At 35.7% G+C, this 27,879-nt stretch overlaps 1 protein-coding gene across 4 annotated transcripts; it reads right to left on the reverse strand.

The window, feature by feature from the left end:
* Positions 1-4,429: 4,429 nt before the first annotated feature.
* On the reverse strand, positions 4,430-26,166 carry LOC130734122 (MADS-box transcription factor 23-like). 4 transcript variants are annotated; one of them, XM_057586431.1, is made up of 9 exons: positions 26,038-26,166; positions 25,522-25,727; positions 12,806-12,884; positions 9,113-9,174; positions 5,420-5,519; positions 5,300-5,341; positions 5,191-5,232; positions 4,867-5,021; positions 4,430-4,782 (listed from the first exon to the last, which is right to left on the reverse strand). In XM_057586431.1, the coding sequence occupies exons 2-9, from the start codon at positions 25,701-25,703 to the stop codon at positions 4,767-4,769; spliced, it is 678 nt and encodes a 225-aa protein (XP_057442414.1). In that variant the 5' UTR covers positions 25,704-25,727; positions 26,038-26,166; the 3' UTR covers positions 4,430-4,766. The 4 variants fall into 4 exon arrangements, with proteins under 4 accessions (XP_057442414.1, XP_057442413.1, XP_057442412.1 ...); XM_057586430.1 differs by having other exon boundaries at positions 4,430-4,785; XM_057586429.1 differs by having other exon boundaries at positions 5,149-5,232.
* Between the last annotated feature and the right edge of the window lie 1,713 nt (positions 26,167-27,879).

The raw sequence follows: 27,879 nt of genomic DNA on the forward strand, positions 1-27,879 counted from the left end.
TGGATCCTCCTCTCATGGCGCGAGTTCCCGCGCTCGATTTTCGTTTTCGCGCTTACAACGGAGAAGAGTTTCCATCTTCTGAATCCGTTTGGTTGCCGAGAAACGGCGATCGGAAAAAAAAAGGTATGATACCAAAGGAAGAAGAAATGGTGAACTCATTGCAACGAACCCTAACTGTTGCAGATTTTAGATTTCTCTTTCTTAGTTTGTTTTCTCACTTTCTACCATTGTCATGTTGCTTCTTCTTGTCGCACACTCAGGAGCTGTGTATTTTTCTCATTATCCAGGTTGCTTCGAAGTTCGAATTGGTCCTTCAATGGAGACACGCGTTCGGATCTCAGGTAACTAAGAAACTACAAGTTCAGTGCTAGCTAATTTACCTTTTTTTTTGTTATGAGTTGCTTTATTAGCTAATCTATTTTCGATATGCAACTTCTCGTATTCCAGTAATGTACTTTGCTTCTTCTTTGCTTTGATTATGTGTCAATTAACGTAACTTTACCCTGTCGGATGCGCTTTCTTTCGTTTTTGATCTGATCATTGCGAATTTTTTTCTAGAATTATCATTGGAGAATGGGAAAATAAAAGTGCAGACTGTATTTGTAATCCAATTTATTATCAAGTTGATGGCAAATAGTATTAAATAACTTAGTGTGTGTGTTTGATTTTGCTTGGAACTCAACGCGGCAAAATCGTGCTTCTTCGTTTGTGCGTTGGGATATGCGAAATCACGGTTGAGTTACTAGAAAGAAGTAACAAACACACATCATACTCTGCAACTAGAACATATGGAGAAGATCGATTGGAATTATGAGATTTTATCTATTAAGCTATTCGAAGAAAAAGGAATGCTAAGAATAAAATTATATTAATGTGATATATTTGTTTGATTACATAAGATAAAACACAAATTCGTATTTATTTCAAAACCAGACTCATTTTTAATCAAATGAGGGAATTCAATAAGTACACATTTATAAAAGGAATATATGAAAACTAATCTTAAAAGATAATCTAAGTTACTCGATATCATTCCTAACATGATAATACTATCTTATTACAAAGATATAGTTTCCTGTAAGATCCTTGAAGAAACTGTTACCTTATGGTTGAGCTCCTTAGGTTTTCTTTTTGGTATACTCCTTGGTGTCCCCAACCGGTGGTTAAAGATTAATCCCTTTCAATGTTACAACCATCATTATAATTCTAGTATGTCATTGATATGATTTTTGTGATATTAATGATGAAACTATCATACTATTTCTATATTATTCTATTAATACTATATCAGCTAATCACCATATTTTCACAACACTATTTCTATCAATATGATGATACAATTTACAATTCTATAATTTACGACCGTACACAGATCCTATGTAGAATCTCAATTTTCACAACACTATTTCTAACACGACCCCTCACGGAAGATCCTATTATGCTTGAAGATGCGCGTGCGCACCTATATTGTGCTAAAGCGTAAATTTCAACTTTTATTAGAATAACAGGGCAACAAGGATCCAACTCGAGGTCCCTTGGTTGTACCACTTTGGGGACATTAGGGGGGCCTAAAGCTTTAGGGATATTTCTGCTATTGGGCTAGAAAAAGTCAGAAAAAGATCACATCTCTCACCCGAAACCTTTAAGGTTTTTTGTGTAAGGGTCCCCTCATTTATATGGTTTTCAACATATTCATTTATATCAATTGTGGGACTTCTTACTCACTTGACACTCCAACAACCTCTCACTCAAAAATCACTCCATTCATCTAGTATATGCTACACCCTCAAGCAGAAGTCTTTCATCCACATACTTGTACTGCTGTTAGCTACGAGCCGGTCATCTAATAAAAGACACTTTTTCTATTTATTTTTATGTTGATAAAGTTAGAATCTGATTTGGAATTAATCAGGCTTATTCCAATGTTTTCAAACATCATAGCTTCAAACAGCACTGCAAGAATTTCAAAACTGCCTTGACCTATGCATTTGAAATAATATTCACATACTTTACATATGTTGGAATGGTTAATTTCAGTTAATCCCATGTATAGTTTACCCAACTTGTAGCCGACGGTGTTTTTTTATGTAGCACAATACATTTGTGTTGAAAATGCGGGAATATAGGACAATATAGAGTATTTCCCCCCGGGTTTTAGGGATTAATATAGAGGTAATATCATTTATAGTGACAATATAGAGCATTTTGCCTCACATGCCAGCCTATTGGACTTGAAGGATGGAAAAAGCGCAGACTTGTTTATCATCTATCAAAATTCTACTTCTATTTAGAAGAATGTGGGTAGTAAGTGTTGAATTTTAAATTACATGAAGATAGACTCAGGTACCATATCGAGAATCAATTCTTCAGAGACCTTGAGTTGTTTGGTGAAGGCTCATCTATGATATCATATCTGATGCCAAAATGCCTTTGACACCATATCAAGAACCAATGCTCCATAATTATTGAGTTGTTAGATGAAAGCTCATCTATGGTTTTATATTTAACAATAGCAGTGGAACTCTGAGAATGGTTGCTTTTCATATATATCTACAATTGTTACAGGAAAATGTTATATGAAAAGCAATTCTGCACCTTTTTCATGAAGGGAAATCATTGCTTTTGCCTCTTCTACTTTTCTCTTTCTATTATTTCTGCTTTCTCTCTCTCTTTACACATAATCTTTTTCTGTTCACCCATTCATAACATCCGTCTTGTATCTTCTACTTTTCTCTTCCAATTATTTCTGCTTTCTCTTTCGTTTTACAAATAATCTTTTTCTTTTCACTCATTCATAACATCCCTTGTATCAAACAGCAAAGTCGATATTATTTTGGTTGTGGAAGCCAAGTTTTCATGATAGCAGCCTCAAGACTTTAGATTAAGATTCTCTGCAGTTTAATTTTCACCTGCATGAATCTGAACTTTTAAAATTTGATTTTAGTAGAATAAAATATTAATAGAAAATACTAGATTAAAAATTAATGGTGAAAGATTGAACTTCACACCCTGCAGTTATTTTTCAACTGCAGGGGGTATCCATGTCCCAAAACTTTGCTCATGTATTGGAGGTGCTTGCAGGTATTACTTTTAAATATCTGTTGCTTTTGCTTGTCTAAAAATAAAAACAGTTAGCACTATACTACTCATTTATTTGATTCTAGATTATAATAAGGTCTTGGTTCAGATTCTGAGTAAAAGTCAGTTTTGAAATGCAACTTACATGCTAAAGCAGTATTAGTATTTTTTTATATAGAAGTCGTGGGTTGCATTTAGTTTTGTGTTACACCCACAAGAGGTAGTTCAGTTAGTGTGCGGGAAGAGCTCTCGGGTTCGATACCCACACAATACACTTGGGGGAGGGATGGAGAGCATTAACTGTGACTCACTAAATCCTGAATCCGGAATATTTGGCATATGAAGGGTGACCGGATACCAGGTGGTTTACGCCAAAAAAAAGTTGTTACAAGTTCATTACCCTCGAAAGTAATATTATGACACTTTCCTTTAATAGATTTATAATTTCTGTTTATCTCCGTATCTCGAAATATATTGATCTCTCCTCCAACTCATGTTCATACAACCTGGGTGCATTTTGTACTCAGGGATCCTTTTCAGTTGAAAAAAAGAAAGATATTTTGTTTATGTCTGTAGGGTAAGGAAGTATGGAGACTTCAAAACAGTAGCCGTGTTGTTTCATAACCATGTCTGATCCATATTTCTGTCGGGCATTTCATGGACTCCTTTAGTTCTATTTTACAATGTTTCTTCAATTTTTTTTATCTCATGCTAATATAGATGAGAAAACTGTAATAATGACTGATGAGTAGAATGATAGAACTTTATTACATTTCCAAATTACAACGTTTCATGCCAACTATTACTATATTGAGGTTTTCCTTTAGTATAATATTTGTGTTTTTATACTAATTTATGCTTTCTTTTACAGCCTTGTCATGTCGTGTAATTTTGGAAGTTTGTTGTACTCCTAGATTTATGTCAATCATATCTGTCTCTAGGATCAAATTGATGCTTTCTAGAGAATCTTGACATAGGACCTTGACGCATTAATGCAGTTATGTGGTTTTTTTCTTTCAAAGTATAAACCATATGAGGTAAAGAAGCGCAAATTGGTGGAAAATATTAACCATTCATTTATTAATTATTAAATTTTAAGTAAGATTAGGATGAGACTATACTTGGGCTCATATTAGCTGTCCTTGTTATTTTCTTGGTGCATTGGTGCTTAAATTCATGTGAATCATGTCACAGCAATATTGTATTTCATTTTGCTGGAATCTTTATACTATTATGCATTGGTTTTATCTAACATTGTTGAGAAGTCCTACATTGACTAGAGATATGGCCAAGATAGCCCTTATATATGGGAAGGCAATCCTCACCTATGGAGCTAGCTTTCAGGGTAGAGTTAGGCCTCCCAAATTGTAATACATATTACTAACATCATGTATATTACATGGCAGTTTTCACCCTTTTGAAGGGGAGTGATAATTTTCAACACAATGAGACAAGTAAAAGGAATTGCACATCTGTCCTGTGCAATTTGGAGGTTTCTTAGTTTTCTGAACTTCACATAATATGCTTCATTGTTATCACAACATTCTTGGGTTTCTTTTTTTGATAATTTCAAATTAAAGTCTTAATGGTATGTGACCTGTACGCCACAACAGTTTTTAGAAGATCGTCAACATTAAACTGTGTTTTTTCTTGATAGGAATCAAGAAAACTGATCTCCTGTAAAGGCATCAATGCAACTGCAATCTGCTGAAGCAATCAAAACAAATTGACGTCAATGCTTATGGATCATGGTTAATGGTCTACCTGCTAAATGATGAAAGATCATACCCCAATTTTGTAGTTCCTGAAGGTGACAAGTATTGTTGAGGCTGGGGCTGGCTTAGCTGGAGATTCACAGGTACTTGCAAATCCTCTCCTGTGCTTTGACCACTTGTGAGAACAGAATTGCTGTTTGGCACATTCCAATCTTTTGTTCTATATCCCTGAGTAAGTGAAACTCTCTTGTCAAATTCTGAATAAAACTCCTAAAAAGCTTGTCCTCATTCAAAACCAGGTTCTTTTTAATTTGAAGAGATTCTTAATAGTTTGTATTGCCATCTGATCCAATACCTTTTCTTTCAGTTCCATATTTTCTTGACTAATTAGGTTTACCTTCTTATACAATTCCACATTTTCTTGGTGTATGAGGTTTCCCTGCAGAAAATAAAAAATATTAATTGATTAATAGTTAAATTGTTAGTTTCTCTGTTTCTAAACTGACCTTTCGATTAAGTTCTTGTATTTCATCCATTAAAAGTTGGTCCTGCACAAATGAATCTTATGTTAACAATTGTATCTTTAGCTTCAAACTTAAGCCCTGCATTTTTAGAGAAATGCAAACCTTTTTCATGCGGACACCATGAAGACTAATTTCTAGTTGGCTCTCCAAACTCTGTAATTCTTTGACTGTCAAACCTGACAGCTCTTCCCCCATTATTTGCCTGTCAAATCATGCTAAAAATAAAAATGTCTGGATTTGAACCTTAAATAAAATATAGTTAACTATCAAGGCTAGAATCTTACTCCTTGATTCTTATTTTCTAAATTTTAAGCTATTAAACCTATGTGATTGTCTAATTTGTCTTAGTCTTAACATTATTCTACAGAATCATGCTAGCACTGATAGGAGCAAAAACGGAGCTTTGCTTCCAGCTAAGAACCTCCATCTAGCAGAAATAGTCAGTGATGAGATGTCTATTACTTTTAAGGAAACAACAATTTAACATCCCTTTTAGAGACTTACATTAAAGTTGATTTTGTAATGAAGCAATAGCTATTGTCTGTTGGAAGTTACTAAGAAAAAAGAGCTTTGTTAAGACTAGGCAGCAACATGGTAATTATATCAATGCAAACCTCAATGTTATGAGCTGTTTGTGGCTACCTAATAGTATTGAAGGTGTTAAATCTAAGAAACATGATATAAGTAAGTAACTCATTTATATCAAGGCTTGAGTCAGTGGACACATAAGCCAGAACGCTTCTTTTTGTATTTTAAATTATCTGACAATATTCAAGAGATGCTTTTTTCAGCTCTTTGTATTTTGTAATAATAATCTTAATAACACTTTTGTTGTCTTTCCAAGGATTGTTACTTGAAAAGGTAAAATATGTCTAATGTCTAATATTTATAAGACCTTCTAGAGCCTTATTGGTATGCTTTTGAACTAGATCTTACTTCTGGATTCTTTTCTTCTAAACTCTTTGTATTAAACCTCTGATTGTCTAATTTGTCTTAGTCTCAACATTATTGGTCTTGTTTAAGTTTGGGCCATGGTATGTATGACTGTATGGCTGAAATTTTTTGTTGTTCATCTTTCCAATGGTATCTGTTAGAAATAAAAATCATTCATCTATCATCACCTGACATCTTAAATTTTTGAGATTGTTGGTTCATGACATAACATTAGAGCCTCTATGATCTAGTGGTTTAGAGTTAGATAGGTACCCATAGTTACTTTGCAGTTTAGTTAGTTCGAGAATGTTTTAGTTAGTTGAGAGGTAGACTATAAATAAGAGAGTTAGAGAGGGAATTATCATCTTTTAGTTCATTTGTAATTGGGAATTAGGAGAGTCCAGGTTCTCTCGGATAACCTGGGTGTTACTTTAATAAAATCATTATTTTCTTCTTCTTTGGCTGGTTTCTATCGTTGATACCAGTGATAAACCTGGCATCCCAGTAGAGAAGAAGAAGTGAATTGTACTCAAGAACCCTAATTTCCCAGCCTTCTCAATGTGAGAAGAACCAAAAACAAGGGAAGAGAGTACAGGAGGGAACTGAGAGAATTCGAGTAGTTCAGTTCAAGCTACGCCACAATTTTCCAATTACAACTCACTCTCTTTCAGCTAACTGACTTATTCTTTATACTATCTAGTTAGTAGCTGTTAACAAACTAACTGCTCATCTGACCAGCCAACTAGTTACAGGGTTATAATTTCCTTCAATTTGTATTGATACGTACCCATAGCTACTTACCAGTTTAGTTAGTTTGAGGCTGTTTTAGTTAGTTGTGAGAGTTAGTTAGAGAGTGAGACTATAAATAAGCGAGTTTGAATGAATCCTCCTTAATGATCAGATTAGAATATTCCCCAACTACAATTATGATTATATTTAGCATCTCTTAATTTGCTTTATAGTTAGTCCTCGTTAGGTCCCATACTCTATGTGTTCATACTATAACATAAACATAATGTTGCAAACAGATAAAATTATCTCATTAATATCTAATAATTTCCAATTAAATGTTTTAGTACAATCAAGTAATTCTATGAGAAAAACACTACAGGATGTACAACGATGCTGTGAATCCCAGTTCCTAGCTCTTCACGACCAGCCTCAAAACTGGGATAGCGGGATCCTGAAAAGCCGGATGGTTGGGATAGTGAATTTTTTTATATATTTTATCTAATTTATACCATATATACACATGCTAAATCAATGATAAATACAAGATAGAGAATAGGAGAAGAGGGTCGAAGTGGGTAGAATAGAGGTGAAGCTCGCCAAAGAAAGGTCAGGAGGTCCTGTCGTGGTGGTCGGCCGGTTTTAGATCAAAGAGAGGGAAGGTGCGAAGATAGAACAGAGGAGAAGAGGGTCAAAGTTGGTATGAGAGAGGGAAAGATCGAACAAAATCAAAAGTGCTAGGGTTTTTACCGTTGTCAAAACCTAGAAATACCCTTAAATAAAATCCCCAACATTTACACTGGGGGCATTTTTGGAAATATGAGGCCTCACTATCCCAATGGAACAAGCCGGGATGGTGAACTGGCTAGGATGGGAACCCAGAATCCCGAGAAACCCGCAGGATCCCGCAGGGACTGACAGCCTAGATGTACAGTAGCCCAATTGATTTAGCTTTCGGTATTGCATCAGTATTTGGTGTTTATAACAACTATATTTTTATGCACTCTGTGTGGATAAGTTAACCATCAAGTAACAATTCTCTTAGGGTGAGTTTCTAGGGGAATGGGAGAGGAAGGCTGAGGGGTATGGGAAGGCAGTGCAAGAGAGGGGTTAGGAGGGTAAGTCATTCCCTTATTTGGGGAAACTCCCCCAATTTGGTGGAATTAAAAAATATAATTAAGAGAGGGGTCTTGGAGGGTTTTTAGAAATACCCCAAACCTTTCCCCCCTTTTTAAAATCTCCCAAACTAGGGGAGAGTTTATCATAAGCCTCCCCCTTTCCTCCCCTCCAAAACTCAACTAAAAAACACATCCTTAGAAGCTCAAGGTAGGGTTTGGTAGATAGTTTGGAATAGGATAGAACAAAACACTTGGACTCCATTCTTTGTTTGGTGTAATATTAAAAGTAGAACAGAACAAAACATAACGTAAAAATAAAAAAAGAGGCATGTTTTCGTTCCATTGATAAAGTAGAACTAAAGAGAATAGAACAACACATTGTTCCATTGGTATTTATTCACACTGTTCTGCATTTGCAATCTTCACAATACTAGAATCAACATGCGATTCTCACAAGAAACACACCAAAAGCATTATTAATGCATCTATTACTTTTCAATTGATTGTAATTCAGTCCTGCAAGCCTATAATCTGAATACTCTGGTGTTCATACACTTCGAATCTTCAATAAACATCCACCGAGAAGGAGGACTGTATTGATGGAGAAATGAGAAGTAAGAACGAATATAGAGGAATTTAAGAGCCATACTAGCACCCTTGCAGAAATAATCTCACTGCCCGAAAGCTAAAAGTTTAAAAAGACTGATAAGGATGTTCCTCACACATTATGTTACAATTTTATGTCACCTACATGTTTTCTTCCTGACCACAATGAAACATTCAAACCTTAGTCTTAGGGTATAAACTTGGAAAGCCTTCTCCTTGGACCAATCCCTGGTTGTATCAGTTATATTTTGACTAGTGAGTAGTGACTGTACTGTGAGATTTTAATTACCACAACAAATACCAGAGTGATTTTGTCCTAAACTAGCCTTTTAATCATAGTTCAAAACTTCAAATTAGCAGCTAGACAAAATTCATTTGACTAAGCTTGTTTGTATAGGAAAGTGTGTACCGGTGGCTTTCTTGCAAACAGTGCAATTGCTGCCTTAACATTGCTGCCTCCCTTTGCCAAAGCTAGAAAATGAAAGAAACAAAATGCAGTTTGATTAGATATTAGAGGGAGAAGAGTTCTTTTGTTAGGACAAACATTCATGATAACCTTTATGTTGTGTCATAATTATTGGCATAAGTGGTATTCTTCTGCTACAATGATTTTTTAGTGAATATTGTATATGGTGCCACTAGAAAAAGAAAAAGAAAAACTCGGAGTACAAGATTTATATGTTTATGCTCGTCACCAACTGCCTATTGAATTGAATGGAAAATTCTACTGGGAAGTTGGAAGACTAGCAGCACGATGGCAGTGTTGAAGTGAATACCAGCATGCAAGAAACAATAAAGTTGAAATGGATTTACTCTAAATAAAGTCTTAGTACTCCAATTGGGGGAGCATAGAATTGTTTTAGTTGGTTTGGTTGTAAGGAGAATAGAAGCCCTAACTACTGCTGAAGTGGATCAAATTAATGATAGTCTGACTAAAAGGATAGAAAGACTAATGAGAATTTTAGAGGAACTATTGGAAGACTTTATTCTAAATGACTTTACTGAAAATTAATTTTTTACATGACCTAATCAAATTTAGCTAACCTCGTGTCATGGGAAAATGGTTGATTATTGTTAATCTGATATTGTTGATTGGTCATGCTTCCAAATTTGTAGTATTATGGTTGATACTGTTCAATTTTTGAATAATTGGAAACAACATATTTTGATGCCTATAATATGATTAAGTTCGACATACATCATAGAATTTTCGTTTAATTATTGTGCTTTGATGTGTAGGATGAATACAATAACTGACATTAGTCCTGAAACAAATATTGAAAGTTGGAAGAGTTATTTTCATAAATAGTATAGTGAAGAATGAGTATTCTTTGAACTTTGATAACCTTAATACTAGAAAGAAGGATAAAAATTATTTTTATTGATTAAGAATTTGAGGTTCTTTGAAAATGGGCTGAGCTGAAAACAACTTCAAAAGTAAGCTTATAAGATGAGGATTGTCCAAGTTTTTATAATCTTTGTTTTGGCTGTGTTGTTTATTGCCCTCGTTGTAATGGTGGGCGTGAAACATGCTCTCATTTGTTGTTCACATGTGTAACTAAAGGATAATGTGAGCAAAGTTTGAAAACCTTCAAAAATGCATAATAATCTATTGACAATTACATGCATAACACTATCAAACCGACATACGTTTCAAAGCAGAACCAAATAAGTACTAGCAAATGTTAGATTTATCTAATGTTTTGTGGACTACAATCAATTCTTATTTTGTTGGTGAAAAATTGGTTAATTCATAATTCTGACAGGGGTGCATTGAGTTCTTTTATTAATTAAGTGATCCCTTTTAATTGGGTCTAAGTATCTGTAATCTGATTGGTCTGGGTTAAAGTGTGGACTGTAAACTCTTGGCCCATGATGAGTAAGAACTAGGGTTATAATAGGTTTGGCTAGGTCCCCTCAAAGACCTAGCCAAATTTGATATAACCCTAGTCTCTACCCATCATGGGACAAATGTTACGACCCACACTTTAACCCACACCAGTCAGATTATAGATACTCAGACCCAATTAAAATAGATCACTTAATTAATAAAAGAACTTAGTGAACCCCTGTTAAAATTATGAATTAACCAATTTTTTACGAACAAAATGACAATTGATTGTGGCTCACAAAACGTTAGTTAAATCTAACATTCTTTCGCTTGGAAAAAATCAATTATATGATTTTAATTTTCAAAAAACATATCCTTAAAAACTACAACATTGCCTTAGTTGGCTTAGTACCTCTACAATATTACATTCTGATTAGGTCACAAATTTTTCATAATTCATTTTTCTCTCCGATATGCATATGATTTCTCTACTTTGTTTGACATGTCAGTTTTGTATATGGATTAGAATACCCATGTACCCTTTTTTATTGCATGTTTCTTGTTTTATCATGCCTGGCGCTCTAGATTGGACATATGGAGCATTGAGTTTGTTGAACTGGTAGCTGTAGTGAAGGCAGCCTATGGCGGCAACTGCAAATGCCAACTAAGGGTGTATAGTGAAGGTGGGGTTTTAAGGGGTGTCTACAAGGAGGGTTTATAGGGTCCCAAATGAAGGCGGAATTTTGAGTTCCATATCAAGTCTAAAATAGATTCTCATATTATAGAATTTTGGTTGGGCCGAACTTTTACCCTAGTGCTTTTGCAAGCTCTACTTCAGTTGTATCTCTAGTTGTTGTGTGATCTGTATTGAGGTAAAATAAAGATTGGAAAGTGACAAATGTCAAGGCAGTTCAACTGGACAATATACCTATGGAAACAGAAGATATATCAACAAATTTATTCAACAGGATTTTAAAGTCGAAGAGAATGTTAAGTAATGGAGGAAAAGTACTTTAATCACATTTTCTGGCTTTTCCATGGAATCAAATTATCATAAAAGAAAAATGCAATTCTCAAAATGGAATATGTTGTTAGTAGGAGAGCATCCACAATCAACATTCGAGCACCCTGCAACCTTTGTCTCACATACTTAGAGTTCCTTTAATGTATCTTAGAATGCAAATTATTGAATCTCAATGTCCCTTATAGCCTATAGGTAGAGGTAGGAAATTGACTAACTACGTTAAATGCAAAGGAAATATGATTGCAAAGGAAATATGTGGACGAGTGATTACGAGAATCCATTTTTCTAACCAATCTCTTATACTTCTTTGGATTATAAGTGAAAGTTAGCAGGGACAATATAAGGAAATGATAAAGTGGAGATAAAGTCAAGATTAGAAGTGTGTGTTGAACATAGGAAAGAATGGAGTTAGAATATGATATCAACCAAGATCAAATGCCGTGAAATGTTGGGAAATAACATTTATAGCCTATCTAAGACCGAATAACATAGGAAAACACTCTTGTGAGAATAAGAAAAAAAATTATTGAAACTAGGACAGCATTATGGACAAAATAAGTGGGCCCCCAAACATGAGGTGTGAAGGAATGCATTGCCCAAAAACATGGAATGTGTTATTGGGCTAAATGCTATGTAATAAGAGCTAATAATAAGTTATGTTCAATGTTTTAGAAATGAAAATGTGATGATGGATGAGTATTGAGTAGGAACACATGACAATAAGAGATTTTAAATGATGATATGAGAAATGCATTTTGCACTACATTAATGGGGGAAAAGATGGCATAATCACACCTTTAAGTGGTTTGGGCATGTGAAGAAAACCTGTAGAAGCTCCGTTAAGGATGAATTAGAAAGATAATGTAATGATTAAAGGTAGATGAGATAAGGAAAACTATAAGCCAAACCCTTAAGGAAGATTTAGACTCATGTGGGATGTTATTAGATATGATTAATTATATAGTATCTTTTGATCTATGTGGTTGATGTGGGAAAAGTCTCTTGATTTTATATTTTGGACTAACACCTAAAATAATGTTTTTCTATTCCTTTTTCCGTATCATGTCTTTGGTTGCTCAATACTAAGGAGAAAAAAAAAATAAACTATCAAACTTGAGGGAGGATCCAAGTGTAAAACAATACTTTTCTGCCATTCCTTTGTCCTCATTGAGGTATCAATAATATCTGATGCAGTTATATGATATTCTTTTTTACAATTTTTGTTGATGCTAGTTATTTAGAAATACCTTAATTTCAGAGGTTGAACTCCCAAGTTGATTTTGTTCTTCTTTGGATTTGTTGTATCGATCAATTACAGACTTCATGCTGAAAGAGGTTCAAAATTACTTTGCATCAGAGATGTACTTTGTTGACTGTAAGCATTTCAATAAAAGAAGTTATGATCATTGCAGATTCTAGACTGTAAACATTCAAAGAACAGAAATTAGGATCATACTATGCAGATTGCATATACAAAATTTATATATTTTTTTTGTAAGCAGACAATATTTATATCTAAAAAAGTCTTTGGAAACTTTTGACAAGTAACATGCTGAACTCATCTCAACGTCGTAATAGAGATAATAGTATAGATTTATACATTACATTGAGTTTATTCATTATTTGGCGCTAACATTATATAGGCTTATCCATGAATTAACTCTTATACATTGAGATGATGACTCTATAATCCAACATATAAATGATAGACAAGACTCGATAAGAGTAACGTATAAGCTACTTAAGATTATTTAATCCACTAGTACTGCTACCGCCGGACCACAACCAACTCCACCACTCCCTCACAATTTCCCCCACCACCACCATCGCCAATACCACCATCACCACTACCATCATAACCACACCATCGCCACCACCACTACTGCCACAACTACCACCCTCCACTCCCGCCACCACCATCATCACCACCACTCTCCCCTACCACCACCCTCCATCTAACATATGATTGTATCAATATAAAGGCATAATAAGTTATATAGGGCCCGTTTGGTGACCAGGACAGGATAGGATAGGACAGGATAATAATCATATCCTGTTGTTATCTGATGTTTGTTGCGCCAGCAGGATAGGATAACACTATCCTGTCTCCTATCCTATCCTGTCAATCATGTGTAAAAGTTATTCTGAGGGGGGAGCTAGGATAGAACAGGATAGGATATCAGTTATATATTTTCTTTCAGTATCCTAACTTCAAATTAATTTATTTTAATATTATATAATTTATAATTTATAATAATATTAATTAATGAATATAAAAATATTAATTTAACTAAAATAAAAAATAAATAAAATTATTATTCATAAATAGTAAAATAGACTACTCACTTACAAATATTGGTTTATTAATAATAATAGACTAATTTAATATTTTCATCTCCTATTATTAAAAAATTATTTATCTACTTATATAATAATTTAAACATAAAGTATTTTTGAAATAATAATATTTTTAATTTGGTTAATTTTTATTGTTTATCACGTGTCGCAACTAAGTGAAAACCATTGATTACAAATATTGATTTTTTAATAGTAATAGATTAATTTTCTATTTTCATCTCCTATTATTTAAAACTACTTATAAATTATTATTAATTTCAAAAGTACTTTATATTTAAATTATAAATTTATAATTTAAATATAAAGTACTTTTGAAATAATAATATTCTTAATTTAGTTAACTTTTATTGTTAATTATCACGTGTCACGACTAAATGAAAACCAATTGGTTAACTGCATAATTTTATTTAAAATATATGCTATCTTCAAAACAATAAAATAGGCTAATTAATAAAATTTAAATTAATTGTATTTATTTTAAAACATAGACTATTCATGAAAATGTAAAGAAATTAAATTTAATAGAATGATCAATTTTTAAATGTATTTTTTATTCAAATATAAATCTGATACTTTTTTCCTTATCATATCCTGTCATTATCATGTGCACCTCAAACACAGGATATGATAAGAGTCTATCCTGCTCTTATCATATCCTGTTCTTATCTTGTTCTCATATCATATCCTATCATATCCTATCCTGACCACCAAATGGGCCCATAGTGTATGACCAAACTTCCCTTAGCACCATCACTCTTAAGAGAGTTTTTAACTTCAAAACTGTACACACCGGAGGCTATTTTTGGAAATAGAATTTCATCCGGAACGCTGGACCTAGGCCCCGTTTGGATAAACAACTTAATTAAGCGCTTATGGTCATAAGCGCTTATAACATAAGCGCTTATTCATAAGCTATTTTTAAAAATTTATTGAAATAAATTAAAAATAAGCTGTGTATAAGCATAAGCTGTTTTTCATAAGCTATCCTGAGTAGCTTATGAAAATAAGCTGAAAATAGCTTATGGCAGACCATAAGCTGTTTGCATAAGCTCTTCCAAACACTGGCATAAGAGCTTATGCTGTCAGATAAGCTCAAATAAGCTCTTCCAAACTGGGCCCTAGTATCGTTAAAGCTTGAAAGCATATCTTCTACTTTCTCGAAGTTAACGCCATTGTAGAATGACCAATCATTTTCCCCATCAAGACATCTCACCATGACAAAGGAGAAAGACAGAAACTGACCTTCTTCCTCTCAAACACCTATGAAGACAACCTCTCCACCTTCTTAGACAAAAACTGATCATTGGGATTCCGCTTACCTGAGCCAGCAACAAAGAATGTTTTCTGCAGGATGCTAGGTATAATGGAAAAGAGGAAGATGAGAGTGTAATATCCCTCTAAGAAGAATATTGGTAGATTAGGAAATGGAGAAATTCAATAATTTATTGGATTCGATAAATAGATTAGTCATAACAAAAAACAACGATGACCCTTTGATAGAGAATGGGGAAACTCTCAATTAAATCACTATGTTTAAGTGTGGAACAAAAAATCTTCCAACGGGTTGGCACGCATGTTCAACGGAAGTTAGTGAAAGTTATCCCCTCTAAAGTAACCTTATTCATATGGATAGCTAGACAGAACAGAATTGCTTCTAAGGAGAATATCTCTTGTTGAGAGGTGTGTTTAGGTTATATGCTCAGTATGTGGAACTATTGCAGAATCCTCTTCTCAATTGATGTACTGCCACAGTTCTTGGAGCCTTTGTAGATGGATTTTAAGCAAAGTGAAGGTGTTGTGGGTATACCCGAAAACCCTTGATTAGGTTTTTGCTGCCATGGAGTCTCTTGCATTCTAGTTAATAAAATGATATGGGTTTGTATTCCTCATACTCTAAGCATGTCAATTTTAAAACAAACATTTTTTAAATTAAAAATATATTTGAGAAAAAATACTTTAAATTATCTAAGAAATAATGTTTTTCTAGAAGATTAAGGTCTATGTTCAGTATGTGGAACTACTAGAGAACCTTCTTCTCACTTGTTGTATTGCCACAATTTTTGGAGCCTTTGGTGCAAGATTTTAAGAAAAGTTAAGGTGTCGTGGGTATGCTCGAAAACACTTGATGAAGTTTTGTTGTCATAGGGTACAAATGCTCCATCCAAACACACTCTTACCTTTGAAAATGATTCCACATGTATTATAATCTTCGAGGGATGAGAGCGCGGGCTTTAAGCTTTGCTAGAGTTTTTTTGACGCAAGACGATCCTAATGTAATTTCTAGTGGATATGGGGCCTTTACCGATGCTGAGAATGGTGGCATCGTGTTGGGAGGTGGCACAAGGTCAAGTGTGTGACGGTTTCCAATGCTATTCATCGGTGGAATTGGTGAGAAGGTCCATTATCAACAGATCAAGAATTTATTCTCGCAGTACGGAAACTTACCTATGTCTTCGTGCAACGGTGTGCTAAACATGGAAAAGGATCCCACTTCGGGTTCATTTTCTTCTCACTAAAATTTCGTTTTTTCTTTGGACAAGAAGCAATCTTTGTAGGCTATCTCGCGCTGCATGGGGTGGTGTTCCGATTTCAGTTTGTATGGATGGGTTCTCTTCGAGAACGCAAGAAGTCTTCTATGGTGCAGAAGATGGATGTGAGGGTTTAGTGGAGGATGATATTTCTTCTATACCTAGGTGAAATTCACAGGATAGGCATGAGTCAGTTCTGGACGAGTTTGCTTTTACTGGGGAAGAAGACGGTTGATTGATATCAATGGTAGTTAGGGTCTCTGATTCTGGAAAATGGATCCTTGAGACTTTCTTGTTCTCAGAAATTGTGGTGGATGATGGCTGTAGTAACGAGCCTATGAATTCCTCTTTGGTTGGTGGGTTGCTGAATACCTGGACGGAGCAAGGTTGGTGATAATTGATTCGTACGAGGAGGGTTGTTCAGCCTTAATGGTGTGCCAAGAACATGATTTAGTAAATTCAAGTCTTTGTTCGGAGACTCCCATTTTTTAGGGATGGATTTGTAGCTTGAATATGGTGAGGGAACTGCTTTTCAAATCCTAATCGAGGAAGAGTTAAGATTCGTGCAAGATGTTGACAGTTGTTATTCTAGATAAAATGGGCTGGGTTGCATTTGGGGGACCAGACGTGGTTGCTATCGCACGAATAAACGATCTTGGCGGGTGGCACTTTGAGGAAGGAGAAGCTAGTTAGATGGGTTTTTGGTAAAATTGTTTTTCACAAGGTTCATGGCAGTGTGTTTGTTGCTAACGATCATGCTTTAGTCCCTTCGGCCTTGGTAGTTCTTCGCCTCAGGTTATGTCTCCGACGAATGACCTGGTGTCGAGGGGTGGTGGAATGGTTGGTAGTGGGAAAGCTCACGGGTGTGTTCCCAAAGAGGTCCCTCTTCGGGTGATCTTTAATTATTTTGATGCTCTTTCGCGAGATATGCCTTCTAGCGTGGACGGTCATGGATCTAATGTTAGCTTATGCCAAACGCCAAAAAAGTGTTGAGTTTCATGTTGCAAGAAAACGTGGTCATCCAAGGAAGGTAAGCAAACAAGGTGGAAAGAAAAAGGAGCTTCATGTTATTGTATCCGATTACTTGGAGGAGCCATTACTTGGAGGAGCCAAACTTGTCAGATGCTACACTTTCTAAGGAGGCTCTTGTCATTTTACCTGAGGTGCATCCACCTAATTGTGTTTTTTTAGAGCTAGCAGATGTGGATGCAAGATAAAGAGGTGGGTCTTTATTTTGATGGACCAAATGAAGAGGTTATTGTGGGATGTATGAAGCATCTCCAACTGTCTTATCCCAAAAAGTATGGTGGGTTGTAAGCTATATGTTGGTTTGGTTTTGTTTTCAGTTTGTTTCTTGTCATCTTTCTTTCTTTCGCAGGTAATATTTTTTGGGTTTTGATGTCTCTTTGTGTCAGGTTTGGGTTTTGTTATAGCAAAGGAAGTTTCTATCTCTTTTGGTTTGTTGGTTTGTCTGTTGTCGATAGGGCTTGTATTTCAACCCTTTTATAATTCAATAAATTCATTTTGCTGGAAAAATATCTACAATGTAAATGCATCACGATTTAATAGTGTTTCCAAATTTTTGGTACATTGGAAAGATAAGTTACACCTAGAAATTGATCTTTAGACCTTCCGCTCCTCAATCCATATATGTCTCTTAGCTCTTACCACTTGAGTTATCCTATAGGGACTTCCAAATTTACATTTATGATTAGTTTCAAATTTGACACTCATTTAAAAAATTAACAAATCCAAATGTTAGGTCATCTGATATTATACATGTATGTAATGTTCTTTGAAGTATTAATTAGTTTTAGGATTAATGTATGTAATTAATTATTAAATGAAGTAATTTTACTTTTGGATTTAAGTCTAATAAAGATTCCTCCTCTCTTTTTTTATAACAAGAGCAAAGAAAAAAGAAAGAAAAAACTACGATCTTAAGAAGGCCACACCAAGCGCATCAGCCTGCAAAAGAGGCATAACACCAGCTAAAGGAGAGCTCCAGCCTCTGAAAGCACTCACATTGGTTGAACCAAGATTAGTCAAATGATCTGTGACGACGTTTCCTTCGCGAAGCAAGTGATGGCAATGAACAACCCAACACCGACGAAGAAGACTCTTAATGTTACTAATTTTGCAAGCATACTGATGGAACAACGGATGATTCGTAGTGATAAGGCCTAGACCGAGCATCGATTCCGTGAAAAGATCCACACATCTATGCCCATGCTCTCAATACAAACTCAAACCTCGAAGAATGGTCAAAAGCTCTACACAAAGACTGCCACAAACACTTGCATGCCCAGCAAAACTGAACAACCAATTTCCCTCTGGTGGACAAAAAACACCCCCAAACCCCGATGGACCCGGGCTACCAATAGAACTGTCATCAGTTTTAAAAGCAACAAATCCAGGGCTAGGCGGAACCCAACGCTCCATCGGCATAGCAGCTAAATGATGAAGAACTTCGGCAACCAGCACCGAAAGGGCACGAGCCTCCTGCACACCTAGAAAGGTTGTTGGTTCAAACCAGAAAACAAAGCTCTACATCTAGCCTTCCAAATAGTCAAAGACGTCGAGAAAATCACAAGCAAGCCAAAACCATCAAACCGAAGCGACAACTCTTGAAAAGATTGCTGAGTGAAAAACGTAGTCGGAAGAACAAACCCATTCCCTCGCCAAACCTCCAATGAAGCAGGGAAATCACGCAGGCAATGGACCACCGTTTATGGCACAACACCACAGCAGCGGCACAAACCAGAACTAACTATGTGGCGATGAAACAAGAAGGCGGAGGTAGGAAGAGAATTGTGAGTAATTTTCCAAACAAAGAATTGGATATTGTGAGGAACCCAGAGCTTCCATAACACATGCCAGAAAGGAACAGCAAGAGGAACAAGGTCACGACCCACCAACCATTGATACCCATTTCGAACACTATAGTCCCCATTAATAGTGTCAGACCAAATCAAACGATCTGGGGTGTTGTCATCAAATATGACTTTTTGAAAACTATCAAGATAATGCAGAAGCTCAAGGGAAATAGCAGTATACAACATATTTGCATTAAAAGAACCAGTGGCAAAAACCTCCTTTAGAGTAAGAGCTGTGTCATGAATATCCACAAACGAAACCCTATGACAAAGAGAACCCATAGGAGACCTTTATCATACCAGAAGGAGGAATTCTCATTCCCAAATCTCACACTGAACCCATCCTTAAGAACAGGCTTCGCTTTTAAAATGGATTGCCAAAAATATGACCCACTATGCCCCTCATGAGACAGCATTGGAGAGCCAACAAGGTAACGATTCTCAACCACTCGAACCCAAAAATTTTCATGTTGTTGCACCAAATTCCACGAATTCTTACCCAACAAGGCCACATTAGTCATCCGAGCACTCCGAATACCAAGACCACCATGTCTCTTAGGTTTCGTAACAGTCTCCCAAGCAACTAACGGAATACCATGGCCATTAGCCTTCCTCCAAACAAACTGGCGCACAACTGTATCAATTTGATTACAAACAGCCTAAGGAAGTTAATTTAACTACATTACATACACCGTAATTTGCTCTATGTGCAGGAGCATTCAATGGCTTTTAATAGGGATGTTTCTGGTAATATTACAAGGAGGAAACGCATTCTTAAGGCCCGCATTAGAGCCATCCAGTTGAGACTTGATCGCGTAGATTCAGCTTCTTTGGCTTTGCTTCATAATCAGCTTCAGCTTGAGCTAGATCAGCCCTTAGCGCAAGAGTTGTTGTGGTTTCAGAAGTCTAGAGAGCAGCAGGTTCTTCTTGGTGACCGCAATAGGAGGTATTTCCACGCTAAAACCATTATTCGTCGTAGGAGAAATAAAATTCATTTTTTAACCTTGCCTTTTGGGGAGCTTTGTATGGATGAGCAGGTGCTTCAGTCTGAAGCAATTCGGTTCTTTAAGGATTTATTTTGTACTCCTTCGATGACCAGACCTACCTTGCGGGAAATTTATGAGTGCCCTAAGCTGAATGAGGGGCATGTGGATCGCCTTGTTGCTTCTGTTACGAAGGAGGAGGTTTGGAAAGCTATGTCTACTATGAGTCCATTTAAATATCCTGATACTGATGGTTTTCAAGCTATTTTCCTTAAGTATTGTTGGCATATTGTTGGTTATAGTGTTTGATAGTTGGTTAGGGATGCTTTTGACACAAGATCTTTCGATAGCTCTATTTCTGAGACCTTGGTGGCTTTGATTCCTAAGGTGGACGTTCCTGGCTCTTTTCGTGACCTGCGCCCCATTAGTTTATGTAATGTGCTTTACAAAATTATTACGAAGGTGTTTGTTCTTCGTTAGAGACCTTGCTTGCAGGATATTGTGGGGCCTTTGAAGAGTAGTTTTCTTCCTGGGAGAGGTACATCTGATAATGCTATCATTTTGTAGGATGTTATTCATTTCATGAGGTCCAAGAAGACGCGAAGAAGGAATGTACTCTTTAAGCATGACCTGGAGAAGGCTTATGATCGGGTGGATTGGAAATTCTTGGAGGACACTCTTCGTGATTTTGGATTTCCTTTGCCTATTATTGTGTTGATTATGCATTGTGTGTCTTCATCCTCGTTATCTATCATTTGGAATGGGGTGCGACTTCAATCCTTTAGTGCCACCAGGGGCCTTCGCCAAGGGGATCCTCTATCTCCTTATGTGTTTGTCCTATGTATGGAGCGGCTGACTCATATGATTCATCATGAGGTGAGCGCCATGAGGTGGAAACCTGTCACTATATCTTAGGGGGGACTAGGTATGACTCATATTTTCTTTAATGATGATGTGTTGTTATTTGCTAAGGCGGAGGTTTCTCAGGTTAGGGTGTTGCAGGCGGTGTTTGAGGAATTTTGCAATGCTTCTGGGCTTAAAGTTAATTTTGCTAAGTCTAAGGCTATGACTTCTTGGTGTGGTGTGGATGGTGCTTTGAAGGATAGAATGTTCTCGATTACTAATGTTCCGTTCAAGGAAAACGTTGGTAAGTACTTGGGCTTCCCCATTCATCAGGGTCGTGATAGGAGGGATGATTTTGCTTTTATTGTGGATCGGGTTACCGCTACGCTGGCTTCTTCTTGGAAAGCTAATCTTTTAAAGATTCCTCCTTTTAATAACTTTCGATAATTTAGTTGAATTTTCTTCGATAATGCGTGTAAAATTTCTTAAAACTTTAAAATGGTTTGATACTTAATCAGATAACCTCATTTTGATGTGCTCATTTAACGTTCTTACCAGGTTATTTTTTTTAGTTAGTCTCTCACCTCTTTATCAATATATTTGGATTTCAAACAAAATTTGACTAGAAGGTTATATATCTAAGCTTGACCAAATAAATTTTTATACTTGAATCTTCTAGTTAGTTGTTGAATAATAATTTTATTATTTTTCAATATTATCTATTAGGATTAATAGGTAGCGGCTAAATAAAGCCCAATGAGTTATTAGGATTAGGTCATTTATGCTTTCCTTTATAAGACGTGTAATGCTTTCAGTTTTAATATGAGTGAATAATATTTTTCCCTAAAACCTTTCTCTCTCCCACACTACTTTCTTTATCAAACCCTAACATAAGTGAGAGGTATTTTGAGAGAAGATAAAGATATTCGCAGCCTTTGCGATTTGGCTCTTGAAGACCATAAAGTTTGGAATGAAATAATGTAGCATGAGGGAGCGGTTGCCTGAACCTGTTACAGGTATTTCTACTAGAATGGTCTTCGTTGCAGTTCAAAACAGATTGTGTGTTATGGAGATGATCCCTTATGTAGTATGTTTGTATTTGTGAACTTCTCGGAGCACAGTGGTGTTTTATAGCTCTATGTTATCCTTCGAAAGAGTTTGGGATCCTCACTTAGCAAGGATATATAGTGTGGTGGGTGGAAGCTTGGTGGAAGGAATGCCCTTATAGCGTTTACAATTTTCCCATAATTTTGCAGACATTCAGAGAAAAAGACTATACCAAAACATCGTTCAGGTATTTGGAAACCCCCGCCAGATAAGGTACTAAAACTTAATGTAGATGGATCTCTATAGGGAATCTTGGTCCAAGTGGTATTGATGTAGTATGGAATAGTAGGAATATCCTTGGCCATTTTTCAAAAGCAATGGGCGAGGTGTGGACTTCTGAAGCGAAAGTAAAAGCAATTTTAAATGCACTACGATTCTGTCAACAGTTTCATTTGAGCCATTCAATGATCGATAATGACTCCACCCTTACGGTTGGATGGGTTTGAAGAAAAAAAAAACTGACTATGGAAATTTCTTAATGATTTAAACTTTATTGATGTTTTAATGGTTAAGATGGGTTGTATTGATATAGTTCACATCCTTAGAGAGTATGTTGCTATTTACTAATTACCTCTGAAAACTTAGATGTAATAGGGGAAATCCACTTTAAATGTTAGTAGGATCAGGTTAACTATCAATAACTCCTTTTATACCTACTTGAGAAGGTAATTATCAAGATCATTCTTATTATCTATGCTAATTTCTGTTTTTCTTATAAATATTTTGATACTTGAATAGTATATATGGTACTAAACTAGAGCAAATCTAATAGCATTTCAACAAGTAAATTGGGCCGAAATTCTGAAAGGAATATAAGATAGAACCACACCCAAATCGAAATTGCGAGATAAATTTAATATCTAAAAAATAATAAAAGATACTTGAATTTTAGGAAAAAATTTAGTCTATTAATTTTAAACAAAATAAACTAATCAAAATTCATGCAATTTAATAATTATAGGGAAAATTTTAGTATACTTATTTTAAATGAAATAAACTAAATAAAATTCATGCAATTCAATCATATTAACTTAATTGATACTTCATTTTTTTTACTTTAATATTTATATTAATAATTACACACTTGTATATTTATATTTATAACATGTTGCATATATAGTTCTACATTCCTTGACAATAAACTAGACTAAAATCTATATTTGCCCATAAACTGCGAATAGGTTTAGGATCTTTCCAGTTTTAAAAGTTGCATCACGAACGGATTTTTGTTTTACGAATGTCGTCATTCGCTTAGAAAAATTTGCATCTCATGTATGATTGAATCTCTCATACATGTTTATCAATTATATTTATCATTTTAATTTGGCTTAATTGCAACTTTAGTCCCTGACGTTTACCAATTTCATAATTTTAGTCCCCCACTTAATTTAATTACACGGATGGTCCCTGACTTTGCTGCTCATCTGCAATGTTGGTCCTGTCGTTTATTTGTTAACGGAGGAGGCTTACGTGGATGTCCAATTGGAGAGAGAAAGAAGGACTGAAGTAAGAGGGAAGCACGTGAGTTGCACGTGAGACATCTTCTACCCTCTTCCTCCTTAAAAAACAGAGCACCGTGAGGAAGATGTTTCGAAGCTTGAGATTGAGCGAAAAGGGAAGAGATAAAGAACGAACGAGTCCCTAGAGGCGAGGAAGAAGGTTGAATCAGTTGCTGGTCTCTTTCTCTCTCCAATTCAACTTCCACATCAACTAAGTGACCATCCAAGTAAACCTCCTCCATTAACAAACAAACGGTAGAACCAACGTTGCAGACTGCCAGCAAAGTCAGGGACCATCTGTGTAATTAAATTAGGTTGGGGACTAAAATCGTGGAATTAATAAACGTCAGGGACCAAAGTTGCAATTAAGCCTTTTAATTTTATCACCAAAAAGGAATTAGGCTGAAATTTCGTTTTCTTTTTTCTTTTAACTGTTGAGTCAGTCCTTGAGAATATTCATTATAGCATTATTGATGATTTCTTTTGATAAAGGAATTTTTTGAATTCACATACATCTTCAAGTGAAAATGGAATGAACAAAATAGAGAAAAAAAAAGAAAAAAAAATAAGTGTGAGATTAATAAATAATATAATTGAAAGAAAAGATATAAATAAAGAAACAGTGAGACAAAAATGAGGTGGAAAATGATATATAAATGTGAATGAATTCATAACTATTTCCTCGTCAAAAGCAAACTATAAAAAATAATATCCCATCGAAAAAGCCTGATCAGGGCCTAATGCAATTTAACCTGTATAGGAATAGAGAATCCTAGTAAACTCAAATCTAAAACACTATCAGATAATGTTTGGATATCTTTGGCACAAATGCAAATGAATGATAGTTGGCATTTTAAAATAAAATGTGGATGGAAATATGAAACTTTTCTTATAAAGTTAATTCACATTACACTCAACTAGTATCTAAACACTAAATTACACACTATACTCAAAAGCTCATTCAACATCCAACTCACTGTAATCTGCAAAATGAAATCCATGTAGTACTACCTTAACGCAGACTAGCTAATAAGCATTACTATCATTTTTCAGAACATAAACTAGGTTGCCAGTAATTAATGTATAGCTCTGAGCCTCTGACCATATCAGATCAGTAATGTGCATAACTATAAGGACAATATTTGATAGACCATTAAGGGTGTAAACCCCTAGAGAGTGAGTAAGGAAGAGATAAGTAATAAATGAGATATACAATGTGAATCGATAGAAAGTGAGAGATAAAGAGAAAAAATGAGTATTTAAAGTGTGTATGTATAGTTAATGTATACTATATCATAACTGTAACTTAACTGTAATATTGTCTAATGAACTAGCACTTCTAATGTACCAGCTTTAAAATTTCTTTACTTTCTTCCCCACAGCTAAGCAGACTTCAACTCCAATATTCCAACTCTAGCTAATTATTTCATCTAATGCAAATGTTCTTTTACATCAGTTCCTATGATATGAGTTACACTCATTCACATAAATATAGACAAAACAAATTATAAGAGCAGAAGAACAAAATTCTGAAGCTAAGAAGAGCTTAATTACTACCAATTAACTATCCTACAGCTTCAGCAACAAAGCAATAATTTCATAAAGTATCAAACGATAATTCTTATCTACAGCTTCAACAGCTTCAGCAACAAAGCAATAATTTCATAAAGTATTAACAACGCAGATATAGCATTAGCACTCAACATTTGAAGGCTAGAGTAATCACTAATCAGAAACACAAGATCCAAGAGTTTAGCGAGATCGAGAACCTGGAACTGGCGAATTCATAGAGTCTGCCAGTGCTGGAGAAGATCACAACTCCAACCTCAGCATCACACAAGATCGCAAGCTCCTTCGCCTTCTTCAGCAAACCATTCCTCCGCTTCGAAAATGTCACTTGCCTGCTCGTCGAATTGTCGATCCTCCTTATCACAATCTTCCCTCTCCCCATGTAAACCCTAACTCTCCGATCCTCCTGCAACAAAACGCAAACAGATCAATGAACAAACCTTCAATTTCTTATCAAAAAAACGAAAAATCAGAAGGAAAAGAGCTAAGAAAGCGAGAAGAAAGAAGCGTCGAATAGATCCATGCGATGGCGAGAGCGAGAGCGAGAGACTTTGTACTGCAAGTAGATGCAGCATCCGAAAACGAAGGAAAATCGGGTTGATTTTCCGGGAAAAAGAGAGAATCGTCGAGAAAATGAACGAGAAAAAAGGGGGAAAACTGAAAGAGAAGAGAAAAGATGAGAGAGAGAGTTAGAGAGAGAGAGAGAGAGAGCTTACTCGTGATTGAACGCGTTGGTTTGTTATAACAGAATGAATGAATTCACAGTCACACCAGAAGCATGAGGAGGTAGCTATATAAGGAAAGTGAAGAAACCGCTTTGGGTTGGTGCGAGTGGTGGTTTTATGTGGGGGCAGCCACGTGGACCAATCACGTTGTGACTTGGGGATGTGATTGGTTCATTTTATTCGTTTCTCGATGCGTGTGTCACCCGCCGGTGATACGCTGACGCGTGGTTATACGAATACCAAGGCCGTAGACCGTACCGTAGTTCCCTTTTTAGGAAATGTATTTTTTTTTTAAATAATCGCAAGGGCTGGACCTGAAATTGCACTCGCGCGCCATATGGGATTTGTCTGATATCCCCAGAAGAAATTGTCTCATAGATACCCTCTTTTTATATAAAAAAATATAGAGAAATAATAATAGCAATAAATATCCAGTGTAAAATTTTAGAAAAACTATCATGTTGGTTGAAATTCTATGTTTATTTATCTATTCATTTGGATTAAATAAGTGAAAATATGTGAGATTTATAAAATAATTATAAAGAGAGATACATATATAATGTTTCACTTGAATTTATCAAACTATATGACATAAATGTTTTTTTCTTATCTATTAAGGTATTAAGGTATTCCTACAGTCAGAAGTCGTCAAACAAATTTTTCTATACACGATTAGCATAAGCGGCTTGACAAAAAGTTTTTCCCATCACTGAAAAATTCGCTTACACGCATTTCATTCCTTATTTTATTTTATTTTAGGGTTCTGCTGATTAAAGTGTGAAAGATTTACATCCAAGCTAACACACCTAGATTCTATGAAGGTTTTTTTTCCATCACAAAATGTAAAATGAGAAAAAATACATAGATGCGAGAGTGTAGTGGTCATAAATCACCACAAGTGTCCCCAAAGTTTAGCTTAATTAGAGCATCTCCAATGGAGTCCTTAATTTGGGGTCTTAAAATAAGATCCGGATTTTATTAGATCTCACCATTGGAGCTATCCTACATGGCATGAGATCTTAGCAAAAGCTAAGATCCGTGCCTTAGCTCAGGTACTCTCAAATCCGGGATCTTAAATAAAATAATATTTTTTTCTCTCTCCTATCAATACCAGAACCAAAGTTAAAAATAGTGAGAGAAATAAATAATATAAATATATTGGGTATCATGGGTCCAGTTAAAAATAAAATAAGATCTCAACCACTAGAGTGAAATGTGCATTGGGACCTTATGAGTGTCTTAAATCTTATGTGGCAGTCTGGGCCCACAAAAAGTGAGTTAAGTCCCAAAATAAGATCTCACCATTGGAGATGCTCTTAGTAGTAAGAGTTAGGGGACATAAGGGTTGGGGGAATGAAGGGTGAAGGTGTCAAAGTTGAAACCTGGTGAAGAAACTAATTTACTAACATTACTAGCAACTAACATTTGCCTATAAAAAAATAAAAATAAAAATAAATCACCACAAGTTTCGCGTATGTCTTCATATCGGTGGGGCGTCACCGGTAGAGGGGGGGCACCAAATGAGAGGTGAAGGTGAGGCTACTAACGTTTTGGTGGATGGGGGGACTGATCTTGAGGGGGAGGGTGGGTGAATCTAGTGTTGACGAATGGGGTAGATATGATGGTGGACGGAAGGCATAGGGATAGTTGCAATAGACACGGTGGCAAAGGGGGGAGGTGTTGACAGAGGTGAAGGTTTTTGAGTGTGAGGGGAGAGATATTGGACGTGAGAAGACGTGGTTGGTACCGGTTAGCAGCGATCGACAATACATAATCGATAGTGGCAGCGTAGGGTGGCGGCGGTTTGAAGGTTGGTGGAGGAGGTGAGGTAGA

The sequence above is a fragment of the Lotus japonicus genome, chromosome 1 (assembly GCF_012489685.1).
Source record: "Lotus japonicus ecotype B-129 chromosome 1, LjGifu_v1.2".
Lineage (NCBI taxonomy): Eukaryota > Viridiplantae > Streptophyta > Magnoliopsida > Fabales > Fabaceae > Lotus > Lotus japonicus.